Source organism: Balaenoptera ricei, chromosome 14 (assembly GCF_028023285.1).
Source record: "Balaenoptera ricei isolate mBalRic1 chromosome 14, mBalRic1.hap2, whole genome shotgun sequence".
In the NCBI taxonomy this organism is placed as follows: Eukaryota; Metazoa; Chordata; class Mammalia; order Artiodactyla; family Balaenopteridae; genus Balaenoptera; species Balaenoptera ricei.
The window spans coordinates 78,387,478-78,400,797 of record NC_082652.1 but is presented as its reverse complement, the minus strand read 5'-3'; the positions used below and the strand labels follow the sequence as shown (position 1 = coordinate 78,400,797).

The 13,320-nt window shown below is 54.4% G+C and overlaps 1 protein-coding gene across 1 annotated transcript; it reads left to right on the top strand.

Moving 5' to 3' along the window:
- Positions 1-387: 387 nt before the first annotated feature.
- Positions 388-4,556, top strand: RAX (retina and anterior neural fold homeobox). The gene is made up of 3 exons (XM_059894984.1): positions 388-676; positions 962-1,218; positions 4,041-4,556. Exons 1-3 carry the CDS (start codon positions 388-390, stop codon positions 4,554-4,556), a joined length of 1,062 nt encoding a protein of 353 aa, XP_059750967.1.
- The last annotated feature ends 8,764 nt before the right edge of the window (positions 4,557-13,320 follow it).

Genomic DNA, 13,320 nt, shown 5'->3' with positions numbered 1-13,320 from the left:
TGGGTGGGGCGAGGACCCCGAGGCTGGGAGAGGGAAGGACCCGCCCCGCTGCGGGGGGAGGGACCAGGGAAGAGGCTGGGTCCCGGGCGAGAGGGGAGGAGCCGGGGCGACCCGGCTTGGAGCCTTCAGCGCCCGGAGACACAGCCACCGGGAGTTGAAACTCCGACTCCCGCCGGGACCTAGGCGGCCGCGGGCCGAGCGCTCGCCCTCCTCTAGCGCGCGCGGCCGGGGCCCGCATCGCCCGCGGAGCTTGACCTTGAGTCAGGACCCCTCGGGTTGGACGACCGCACCCGGGAGGGGCCGACTTCCAGCCTCTGCTCTCGGTCTTCCAAGCAGGCGGCGCTGCCGAGAGCGCGGGCCGCGCCCTCCGGCGTCCCGGCGCTCCCCATGCACCTGCCCGGCTGCGCCCCAGCCATGGCCGACGGCAGCTTCTCGCTCGCCGGCCACCTGCTCCGCAGCCCGGGCGGGAGCACCTCGCGGCTGCATAGCATCGAAGCCATCCTGGGATTTACCAAGGACGACGGGATCCTCGGCTCCTTCCCGGAGGAGCGGGTCGCCCGGGGTGCGAAAGAGCGGGATAGGAGGCCGGGCGCGCGGACCTCCTGCCCCAAGGCGCCTGCAGGAGGCGCCGAGCCCTCCACGCCGCCCGCCCCGGCACCGGCTCCCGAGTACGAAGGTGAGTGCGCACCCCGGCTGCTCCGAGACCCTTAGGGCTCCCAAACTTAGGAGCTCTGCAAGAGAAGAGAGCCCTGCCTTAACTTTTATTAAGGCATCTGGGCGCAGGGGTGGGGGCTATATGCGTAGCAGGAGCTTCCAACTTGCGTTCAGGGAAAGCTAAGGCGGCCCTCGCAGCCCTGACCCCCGACCTCCCTGGGCCATCTCGGAGCCCGCATGGGTAGGCGGGGTGGCCCTCGGATACTCCGGGGAGTGTCTCTGACCGTCCGGGGTCTCGTCGTCCCAGCCCCTCGCCCCTACTGCCCCAAGGAGACCGGGGAGGCGCGGCCGAGCCCTGGGCTGCCTGTCGGACCCCCAGCCCCCGGCGACTCGAAGCTGTCAGAGGAGGAGCAACCCAAGAAGAAGCATCGACGGAACCGCACGACCTTCACCACATACCAGCTGCACGAGCTGGAGCGCGCGTTCGAGAAGTCCCACTACCCCGACGTGTACAGTCGCGAGGAGCTGGCCGGCAAGGTCAACTTACCCGAGGTCCGGGTCCAGGTAAAGCGCCCAGATGGGCCCACGGGAGGGCCGGAAGCTCAAGCTGCAGCCAAAGCTCCCTTGAATCCCTGGGCGTCCACGCGTTTATTATGGCACTTTTCCCACGGGCCCTCCTGCGCTTGGTTCTCCCAGAACCCCACAGGAGCGTCACAGATTTTCCATGCGCCCCATGCCCCGTCCCTTGGACAGTCTGTTCCAATTTGTAGTAGCATCTCCCCTTTGGGGGCTCCCTCGTTCTAAGCTAAAAGAGAGGAACTGGCAATGGCTGGCAAGAGGAAGAGGCGACAGCATCCAGGACCGGGGCGGGGGCCGGGAAGCACTGAGTGGAGAGGGAATGTAGGCAGCGGCTCGAGGGTAACTGGATTGCGGCCCCAAATGCCACCATAGTCAGTTACGGCGCGCACCTTCTTGAAGACGAAAACCCTATCTTCTTAAGGAGAGCCTGGCGCCTCGCAGTTGAAACTTTCGGTGGATTTGTTTAAGAAACTGACTTTTGCTTCTCGGGTGCACATCCAGCCAAACTTCCCACTGCTGCAGAGGCCTTTTCTTTTTATTTAAAGGGGTTTTCGCTTTAATTAAAGCTGAATTATCTTTAATCCCTGATCATTAAAATATTTGAAAGCCTTAAATATTTGCTAGTCATCTGTGAAAAATCCGGGAGAATTTCCAAATTGGGAGAGTTTACAGAGGCCTGAAAGGGAGACATTGGGAACAAATTTCACCGCATCTGAAAGGCAGTGGAACTAAGATGGGATTTTTGTGTGTGTCTAATGAATTAGATTTCCAGGAAGTGAGGATACTCAGATGTTTGGGGCTTTCAGCCTTGTCTTAAAAGTAAAAGCGGACAGGCTCTTGCCTTTTGTCTTTTCTGTTTAGTTTAAGGGGTTAAAGTAATGAGTGAATGTCATGGTTTTAAAAAATAGTTCCCTAATGTGACTCAGGATTAACTGGCAAGGACAGTTCAATTTCTCCTAATTTGGGGCAGTAGAGCTGCAAGGATTTCATTGAAGAGGTGGACATTTTAGCACCTGCTTTTCAGGGAGGAAGGATGGGGTAGGGAGAGGGAAAGAAAACAAGTGAAAGATGAAGAAAGAGGAAAGGGCAAAGCCCTCCAGTGCCCCTCCAGGCACAGCCCACTCAGGGGCTGCCTTCATGCCTCTGTCCCACGTTCCTTCCTCTTTACTTGTTCCTTCCCTCTCTACTTGTTTGGGGATGTTTGCTTCTTGTTTAAGACGTGAGCTTCTTGAGAACAGTGTCTGACTTCTCTGTGATCACAGGGCCAGCACAGTGGCCCAGCATATGGTGGGTTCTTAACACATGGGTATGATGTAATCAGGTTGGGGGGTGGGTAGGCAGAGTCTCCCACTGTGTTGAGGACAGCAGTAGAACAGGAGAAGAGCAGACTATCCCAGGTTTTAGCCCTCTGACTCTAGATACTGGATCTGAAGCCTATAGCTGATATTTCGGGGGATGGAGTGGGATGTTGGTGGGGGGGAGGGAGAGGCAGTGGGATGGAAGCCCTCACCCGTGCCAGTGTTTCTCTATATAGCTAATGTTTCTGGGAAAATCAGGGCCTCAGATATGCTGATGAATCTTTTATTGAAAGGGGCCCGGGGTACCTGCGTTTTTGTTCTTTCTCTCTTCCCCCCCCCCCCCCCCAAAATCCCAGCTTTGCAGACAGTTGCCCTGCTCTGCTCAGGTGCTGGATGGCTTTTTCTCAGTTCTCCTATGAGGTCCCCTCTCCCTATTATTAACTCAGAACTGCTGTCTCCCTTCTGACGTGGCAATTATTCCCACATTTTCCTTCATAAATTTAACACCGAAGCCCCCCCCCAGTTTGGCCAAAGTTCTTTCTAGATTCCCCACTAAACTAGACCAGTTCTCTCTGTTCTGTTCCTGAGGGTGGTAACTTGGTAGTGAAACCTTAATTACACCCTTTCTTGTGCTTTTATCAAATCAGTAATGGAAGTTGCAGCCTTAAGAGACCAGACTTCACTCTTGGTGTGGACTTTCTCTATGTAAAGAAAAAAAGAAAAACTTGAACTCATTGAATTCATCTTAGGGTAACGTCAAAACTAACTCCACAGAGTAAAAGTAGGTTATTAAACTTGAACTATTGTAATCATTGAAAGCCATTTTTAGGAAATATCAGAAACACTAGTCAGATATCGATTAAATAAAAATGAAAATCTTACGAACAGTAATATGCATAATAAATATGCCTGGGATAAAATCAACCCACTTTGTTCTATCAGTAATTTGTGGAAATAGCTCTATTTTAACAGCCAATGTTTCCAGTTACAGCACTTAGAGTATTTGTTTATACGTATGTTTATAACAGGCAAAATGTGTGTAAAGCACAGAAAGTCTGCGACAAAAGCGCAGCCCCTGTACCACACAGGGAGGAAGCCGGGTCTAAAATGAAGGGTCGGGAGGGGCTGCCAACCAGCAGGTCACAGAAATTTGGTGAGATCTGGTTTCCCAAGTCCCACTGTCCGATTCCAGGGTTAACTTCATTTTTTTTTCTGCCTGTTCGGTGCCAGGAGTTGGAAACAGATACAACCACAGCTAAGGGTGAGGTAAACAGGGACAAGGGTGGGAACACCACGGAGGACAGGGATGGGACAAAGAGACTCGACGCGAGAGAGGAGGAGGGAGGAGACTGGAGCAAACGGGGCAGAGAAGAAGGATAAGGCGGGTGGGGAGCGGGGGGTGGCGGCGGGGATGAAAGGAGCAGGTGAAACAGTCGAGCCCCGGTCCTTCTCGGGGGTGGGGAGTCCTGCCCCCGCCGCAGCCCGACGGCGCTGTGCTGCCTTCCGCAGGTGTGGTTCCAGAACCGACGGGCCAAGTGGCGGCGGCAGGAGAAGCTGGAGGTGTCGTCCATGAAGCTGCAGGACTCGCCCCTGCTCTCCTTCAGCCGCTCCCCGCCCGCCGCGGCCCTGGCGCCCCTCGGGGCGGGCCCGGGCGGCGGCGGCGGCGGCGGGCCTGCGGGGGGCGCCCTGCCGCTCGAGTCGTGGCTCGGGCCGCCGCTGCCGGGCGGGGGCGCCACGGCGCTGCAGAGCCTGCCAGGCTTCGGGCCGCCGGCGCAGAGCCTGCCCGCCAGCTACACGCCGCCGCCGCCGCCGCCGCCGCCCTTCTTGAACTCCCCGCCCCTCGGCCCCGGCCTGCAGCCCCTCGGGCCGCCGCCGCCGCCGCCGCCCGCCTACCCGTGCGGGCCCGGCTTCGGGGACAAGTTCCCGCTGGACGAGGCGGACCCGCGCAACAGCAGCATCGCGGCGCTGCGCCTGAAGGCCAAGGAGCACATCCAGGCCATCGGGAAGCCGTGGCAGGCCCTCTAGGGGCACCGGGGACCAAATCAGGCCGGACGCCCGTCCTAGCAGCCGACCCCGAGCCGCAGGCGCTCACGCCTTCTCCCTGGGTCCCCCGGACTCGGCCACGCTTGCCCTGCGCCGCCTGAAGACCTGGGTCTCGGATGTTCATCTGCGCCCGACTCACCGCGGAGGGCTGACCCCGCAGGCCAGCCGAGACCTTCTGGCCACACCCACACTCCCACGGACCCCGGGCCTTGCTGCTGGAGGGGGACAGACGGCCTCGCTGCTGCCACCCCGGCGGGCGCCGGAGCCTCCAAGTTCAAGGGACCCAAAGCGCCTGACCTCGGCCGCTCCCGGGCGGCGTGGCAACCCCAGAAAAGGCCGACTGGGAGGAAGGGGAGGCGGAGAAAGGGTTTGAGGAACTGTCTGTACAAGTAGTTTCGAAGGATTGAGGAGGAGAATTAAAGATTTACCTGTTTTGGTTTGACTCTGGTTAAGCGCGCTCAGGACTGCGGTGGCGGGGAGGAAGACGTGTGTACGAAGGCGGGTTCTGGAGGGGCTGCCGTGATGCACGTGGAGGGTGCGGGAAAGCAGCGGGCTGCGCAGGAGCTGGGGCTCCCTCCTGCGCATCCTCGGGGAGCTGTGCTGCAGCGGAGAACCGCCAGCGTCCCAGACACAGCGACGCCCTAGACCAGAGCGCCCCTCTCCTGGCACGGCGGGCGCCGCCGAGTGTGTGGGGTTCCGGGTGTTTGGAGCCTAAGGCTCAGCTGCCTGCGCGTTCCCAGCCCCTCGATACCCCAGTAGCCGAGCCGCAGCTGCTACTTTGAAGGACAGACCCTAGGAAGCGTCTGCACCATCTTCCCAGGGTAAGAGTTGAACTCCCCGAAGCTCCTGGCGGCCCCGCCTCTCTCCTTCCAGCCCGCCGCGGCCCCAGGCCCCTCTCAGATCATTGCGCAGGTCACCGGCTCGGGGCCCGCCCCTGCTACCCAGGGTTGATGACATTAGTGCGCCGAAGACTGGGGCATGGCGACTTTTCCTTTGCTAAGCCCCGCGCCACCCTCTCGCCTCCCCAACTCGCTCCGCACCCGGCAGCCCAGTGGTTCTGCTTGACGCGCGTCGGGCTGGCAGTCGCGCTCGGGGAGAGCGTCCTGGAGCGCTCTGCGCCGCGACCCGGAGGGCACATTCTCGCGGGCGCGTGGTGGACAGTATTGCGGCTCTTTGGCGCCGTCTCTGGGGGGCGGGAAAGGAATCCAGAAGTCTCCGCGGGCTTCAGAAGCTCCCGGGGTATTCGCGGCGTCCCAGGGGCGAAGGAGAGCCCGGAAGTCCCAGGCTGAGAGGCCGCGGTATGAATAATCCGGATTCCCGCCGCGCAGGTCCTTCTGGCCTCCTATCTTTGAGTGCTCCCGGGAAGGCGCGGCCAGAGCCTTAGCGTCAACCAGCTACTTACTGTCTATAGGTCGTTAGCACGTTAGTGAACCACCCCAGCCCCCTTTCCTCCTGTAAATGAGCCCCACCTCCCTGGGAAATGGGAAAGATGGATAGTTTACCACATTGTGTAAACTATACCAATGATGTGGCCTGAAGCAATACACATCGTGATCCCGATTCTCCGATCCCGAGTATCCCTGTGCTGTTCTTGGGTTCCTGAAACCTACCTGGGAAAAGGAGGACTATCCCGGGGCTGGGAGTGGAGGGAGTGTCATCACAGGGTTCAATCCCTGCCATGTGGGTCCTTAGAGGCTGTGGCATAACCAGAGCTGTGTACCCTTAGACCTTCATCTGGAGCCTAACACATAGTAGGCTGGTCAGGAAGAATTTATTGAATGGGTTATTTCCCCCAGTAGGTAGGGAGTAATATACTGATACTTGCGCTTTTCTCTGACAAGGAGGTTCCATAGGGAAATGAATGGAGTGGCCCAAGCAATATCAGATCTTGGCATGAAAAAAATAGGTAAACTCAGGATGGATGTGTAAGTAAATTTCTTTCACTTTGGCCTATCTTCTCTTTCATCCTTTAATGCCCTCGTTTTACTAGGAATGATTTATTCAGAGAACTTCCAAATTCAGTGGCCCCGGGTGAGTACCACACTTGCTCTGCCCTCTTTCTCCTTAGTCCTGGGCACCTCTGACCTTGTGCATCTCATCATCAGCAACTTCTTCGATTCCCTTAGATCATTTCCATTATTCATTCTGTCTCCTTCTCTCTGCCATTTTTCTTCCTATCTGTTTGCATCTGTAGCTTTCCACCATTTTCCTCTCCTCTTTTACTAGTTTAGTCTGAGAATGGATATTCTAAACCATCTTTTTAGGCACCAACAGAGTGAACCATACCTGGACTTCAGGGACAAGTCCTTGGAAAATGATCAAAATGCTAATAGCTAATGATCATTGAAAACTTACTATGTGCCTGCACTCTTCTAAGTGGTTTCATCTCAGTTAAGCCTCATAAGGACTCTACTAGGAAGATTCAACTAGCCCCATTTTATAGATGAGGAGACTGAGGCACAGAGAGGTTGCACCAATTAACTCTGCTTGTAAGCGTTGGAGCTGGGATAACTAGAAGTCCCGTCAGTTCACGATCATATTGCATATTCGGGAAATATTTGCTGAATAAGTGCTCCTTAATTCCAATTCCCAAGAACAGCTTATTAGGCCACATTGGGAATTGAGATGCTGAGGAATGGTTGCTCGTTGTGAGTGCCTTCCTGGGCTACCTGGGGGAGGCCTGGACAAAGCATCAGCCCCAGCGTCCCTCCCCACCCTCTTCCTAAGGGCTGCCTAGTAGGGCAGCTCCACTGGGCCTGCGGTGAGTCAAGCTCCCAGCTCCAGGAGGAGGGGTGCAGGTGAGGCGGGCAGGCGGTACTGTCCTTAACTCCGGTAGGAGGTGAGAATGGCTTGTGATAAAGAGCGTTAAAGCCCCAGACGATCCAGAAACACCTGGGGCCGCTGCTCAAGCTCACGGCTACGGAAAGCAGTTTGCAGAGGTGCCGGTCAAGGTGCGGCACTGCCTTCCGAAACTAGACTGTGCTGGCTCCGATTTGGGGCGGACACACGCCTTTCAGGGACTCTGGGGGAAAGGACTCCCCCAGTAAACCTTCATCCCTTGGGAAATGGTTCTTGAGTCTTCCATGACGAGGCTGCGGGTTTGGCTCAGGCTACCACTGTCCATTGAAGGGGAACAGGAACCAGTTGGGAGTGGTCTTACGGGGTTCAGGGAGAAAAGACACTGTGTTGCTCTAAGCAGGCCTTGCTTCAGGCCGACGCGGATCCTGTCAGACTAGGAGGGAGGCCCTGGGGACTCTCTCGCAGGAAGACGACCCCAGTTCTGAACGGCAGCCGGAGGGGGTGGGGGTGGGGGGTGGGAAGAAGGTGGGACGTCAAAACCGCTCCTCCGGGCTCCTGCGAACTGGGGTGGGAGCCGCCGGGGGCCAGGCTGTGAGACCGCGGGGGCGGGGCGGAGAAGGGCGCCTCGGATTGGACGGCTCCGAGGGGAGGGCGGAGTCAGGCACGGCCAGCGGTGCCGCGGGCGCAGACTGTCTGGCGCTCCCCCTGGACCGAGGGCGGATGCAGAGATCCCGGGCCGGCGCGGAGCTGGGCGCCCCGCTAGCCTAGCCGCCATCAGCCACCCCCGCCGCGCTGGGGACATTTCAGTTCTCGCATTTCTCCCTTTATGGAGGAGTCTCTTCCTGCCCGTGAGCGTGGCGTGACCGTCCTGCGCGCCGTGGCTCCGGACTTCTGGTGGTGATTTTTCTCTCCCTTGGGGACGCAGGGCACTGAGGGCTCCGCCTCTCCAGACCGCCGGTCTCCAGAGTCACGGGGTCCAGAGGTGGCCGCAGCCGCGGAGGGTCTTCCTCGCTCGGTGTCCTGGAGCCCCGCGCTGCGACCCCAGGCCGGTCCCGGCTGTTCATCCGACGTGGGTTTCCCGCTCTCGGAACCCAGTTCTGCCTCCTGCGGGCCCGAGCTCCCACCTCTGCTGCCGGGAGGGTGATCGGGACGGGTGTGGGTGAGAGGGGGTGGGAGGGCTGGGAGAGACCCCTTGGGAGGGGCAGGATTCGGCCCAGAGGTCAGCAACTGAACGGGGGCGGCCCCGCTGTCTTTACTTATTTTAAACGTATAGTTACTGTTTGGGGAGATGGGTAATGTTACACCAGGGGAGACAGTCCCTGCCCGTCCCCGACAATCTAGAATCCGAGAGGAGGCAGGGGATCCACATCCTTCCTGCTCTCGGCCAAGTTCATGGGTTACTTGAAAGCCTAGGCGGAGAGCCCTCGGTGTAGCCAGGTTCGGGAAGCGAGGGCAGCGCGGGACTCCGCTTCCCGTGAGCCGCGTCGTCCCCGCGGGAGGTGCACGGAAGGGACACCAGGAGTCCGGACACAGCCGCCCCCAGGAACCTAGCATTTAACACGAATGGAATTCCAGCCTCCAGGAGGCCAGCAAAAAAAAAAAAAAAAAAAAAAGATTTTCAGGGAAGATAATATTAATGAAAAGCTGGCCTTTCCTTTCCGCTCAGCAAGCGCGAGCTCCGCCTGCGTCCTGACCCGCCTGGGAAAGGGGAGGCCCGGCAGCCGCAGGCAGGCCCTCCCGACTCTTCAAGAGGCCGATGGTGCGCTTTCTGGCCAATGTCGTCCCCTTAATTGGGAACTGGCTCCAATAATCTGGCCTCAGCTTGTTAGCTGTACAATAGGAGGCAGAGTTAATGACTCATTAGTGATTAATTCCTTAACTGTGCCTTAATTGCTCTCTGTAAAACTCCTTTTGTAAAACTGGATTAAATAGTCTAGATCCTTGGCCACGTCTCTCACAGGCCTGCAAGACACGGAGTGGGCCGTGTTCCCTTACCTTTGGCGGGTCATCTTCTTAAGGGCAGGTGCAGTGTCACCCCTCAGCCTGGAAGTCAGGAGATCTCTGGTCCAGTCAAGGCTGTGACACTGCCTGGTCATGTGACCCCGAACAGGCCCCGCTGTACAGCTATATCTCCAAAATCTCCCTTTATCCCTCATTACCCACCATAGACTCCTGAAACAGAACACATTCTATTCTATTCTATTCTATTCTATTTTTAAAATTTGGCCTGGCCACACTGCATGCAGGATCTTAGTTCCTCAACCAGGGATAGGATCCGTGTCCCCTGCATTGGGACCGTGGAGTCTTAACCACTGGACTGCCAGGGAAGTCCCCGGAGCACCTCATTTTTAAAAGCAGTGTTCTTCTGCTCTGTACATGGTGTAAGTGTGTGTGTGTGTTTGTGTTTAGGTTAGTAGGTTCTGAATGAACTGCGTAGGAGGCTACCTTCCTGTCCAAAGTGGTCTGAGAAAGCTCTTTCCCGTGCTAACAGTGGCTGGGTTCTATAGTCTCCCCATTTGTACTTTAAAAACTTAGCTGTTCGTTTTTTTCACCTTCTTAATTTTCTTGTCATCTTTATCCATTCCTGAAACTTGCAAGGCGTGGTGGACATGTAATGATGAATAAACAAGAGTCTGCACCCTCAAGGAGCATAGCCTAAGTAGAGGAAATAAGAATGAAACTGTACACACGTTTGCAAGTGCCTACTGGTTTTCTCCACCTGGGGTCCCACAGGCCACCCCAAAACAGATATGTTCAAAACAAAACTTATTTGTCTTTACTGTGTGGCTTCCTAAAAACCTTCTTAAAACTCTCCTCTCTCTTTCTGCATTCGTAGCCACCCAACGGATGCGATTAAATTGTTCTTGAGCCCTTGAGGCAAGCTATTTTCCAGTTTCCTTTCTACCTTATTTCTCGGCCATACATCTTCCAAATCTTAGCTGCCCAGAACAGAGACATCGCCCAGCCTCCCTTTCAATTAGATATGATTAAATAATGACCAATGTCATGGAACAGAAAACACTTTTAGGATGTAAGTTCTTAAAGGTCACCAGCACGCCCTGTTCTTGTCTCTTTCCTGTAGTCTGTTGGCTACAAGACAGGTGTGATGCTGGAGCCCCCATCTTGGACCATGTCATGAAGCCACATGTTGAGGGCGTTGAGTAACACGATGGAAGGGACCATATGCCGTAAGTCCCTGACACTGGTGCACCATGCTAGCTCTTGACTGCTACCTGGGCTCTCTGTTTTAAGTCTACTTTTTTGGTCACTGTTAGCCAAACCTAACCCTAATTCGTTCATCCCTTTTCTTCAATGCCTGTATGCAGTTAACTACTTAGCCCCATTGATTTTACTTCAGAATGTCTCTTAAATTCACCTAGCCCTGTTTTTCCAGCAAGCTCTCTAGCTCAGGGCTTTATCAACTCTCACTTACGCTGCATGGCCTCCCATGGCATACAGCGCTTCTCATGGCCCCATTTTATGGTTGTTTCTTCGTTGATTCACTTACCCATTACATTTATTGGATTATTTCACCATTGATTCATTTCCCTATTATATTTATTGGGCTCTCTTTTTGCTAAGCTCTGGAGCTAGAAAGATACAGCTTCCATATTATCCTCCTGTCCCTAAATCCTTTCAGTCTATCCTTCACACTGTAGTCAGAATTAGGTGCTTCAAATAATTCCTCTGCTTAAAACAATTCCTTATGGCTCATGGGACAAAAGCCAAGCACCTGATGAGTATGGCATCTGAGCCGCTTCTGAATCTGACCCCACCCATCTTTCCAGGCCTGCCTCTAGCCTTCCTCCTCACCCCCCTTCCCTCCTCATCCTCTGCTTAAGTGACACCAGAGTACTCTGCATTTCACTGGTCCACCATGTGCTTTTTCACTTTGCGGCTTTGAGTGTGAATGTTCCTTCTGCCTGGAAGGACTTCCCACCCTCCCCCTCCTGGCAAACTCCTTCAGGACCTGGCCCAGACGCCACTGCCTTCTGTGCAGCTGGCCCGCTTTCTTGCAACAGTCGGTTCCTTGTTCTTCTTCCCCCCCAGAGCACTTTGTTGATGGAGTGCTACTCCAGCACTCATCCCATAGTGATGTCCACGGCCCCAAGGGAGACTGTGGGCTCCTTGAAGGCAGCTGTCTGGTCCTCCCCTGCATATTCAGTGCCTGACCCAACAGAAGCACCCAGTAACTAGTACAGGGGCATGTGAGGCCCAGAGAAAGCATCCCCTCCTATAAGAGCTTATAACAAAGAATCTGCCCTAGACCACGAAGTCACAGAAGACTTCTCTGAAGAAGTGACACTCAATCTGAACTCTGAAAGGAAAACAAGTTAGCCAGGCAAGAGGAGAGGGGCACGGCATGTGTGAAGGAGGAGGGACCGGGGCCAGTCTGACGCTCTGGAACAAGGCTGGTCTGGCAGAGGCCAAAGGAAACTTAGAGAAGCAAGAGTCTACGTGGCTAAAAACAATTTTAGGAGGCAAGTTCTGCATCCAACCAAGACTCATAAGGAAGGGAATTTTCCGACATAGGAAGTGTGTTCACCTGCTGGATGGCCAAAAATTAACTAATGTCTGCTATAGGTGGGGATATAGTCATTTCAAATAAATCATCTCGTCTGCAGTATGAAGAGCTGGGAAGGCGGCAAGAGAGAGTTCTAGAAGACCAGTTAGAAGGCTATTGCAGTAATTGAGGGAAGAGAGCATGAAAGCCTCTTGTGGTGACAAGGAGGCCAGGTCTGAGGTTGAGTGAGGAGATTGTGAGTTCAGTCTTGATCAAATGAGTTTGAGTAGAGATATTGGGTAGGCAACTCCTAGTACTGGCTTGGAGCTCAGAGCAGAGCTGGCTGCTATCCGAGCTCTGAGATCGGTGCACAGATGATAATCAAAGCCATGGGCAGAGATGAGATGAGATTGCCAAGAGAGACGGAGTGTGGAGTGAGAAGAGGAGACCGACGTCAGAGCCTTGAGAGGCTCCAGCGTTTCATGGACAGTGTTGGAGGAGGGCAGGGGAGTGAGAGAAGAAAAATCAGGAAAGTGTGGTGACATGGAAGCTAAAGAAAGAGAGTTTCAAAAGGGAAAGAATGGGCAACAAGACTGTTAGAATTTTCAAAACTTAAAACTTAGCCAGTGATGAAACAAGGATATACAATTTTTGCTTCCCTCAGGGGGACGGGATGCAGCTATTTTGGAAACACTGCCAGTGTTTCCTCCTGCCTGGGAAGTAATCACGGTGGTGGCCGGACCCCACCAGCCACTTCTCTAAGACGGGGACAGCAGGGCAGGAATTGCACAGACTTTGCCTATTTTTGTGTTTGTATTGACCCTATTCCTGTCCTTCCTTCTAAACTTTCCCCCACCTGTCTTCTGCACCTTCAGAAAGCCACTCATTCCACATCTAGAAAGAAAGTGAAATAAAGCAATTGTCCTAGAAATGCCAACTGATTATCTAAAATCCATTCAGAATAAACTCTTTAGTCCTTCATACAAGATGACTCCAACTTACCTTTCTCCATCACTCAAACTCTTCTGCACACACCCTCTGCTCTTGCCAAACTCAACTGCCCACCAAGCTTGACCCAAGTTTTCCTACCTTTATGCCTTTATCCAAGCTTTTCCTTCTACCTGCAATATCTTCCCCCACAGAAAATACTTTAAGATGAGTGAAAATGAAGATGCAGCATACCACAACTTATGGGATGCAGCAAAAGCAGTGCTTAGAGGGAATGTTATAGCGTAAATGCTGTCTATATTAAAAAAAGAAGATTGCAAGTCAATAACCTAACCTTTCATTTTAACACACTAGAAAAAGAAGAACAAACGAAACTTGAAGTGAGCAGAAAGAAGGAAATAGTAAAGATTAGAGTGGAAATGAATAAAATAGAGAAGAGAAAAACAACAGAGAAAAAATACTTGATATAATTAGGTATCAGGGAAATGAAAAATA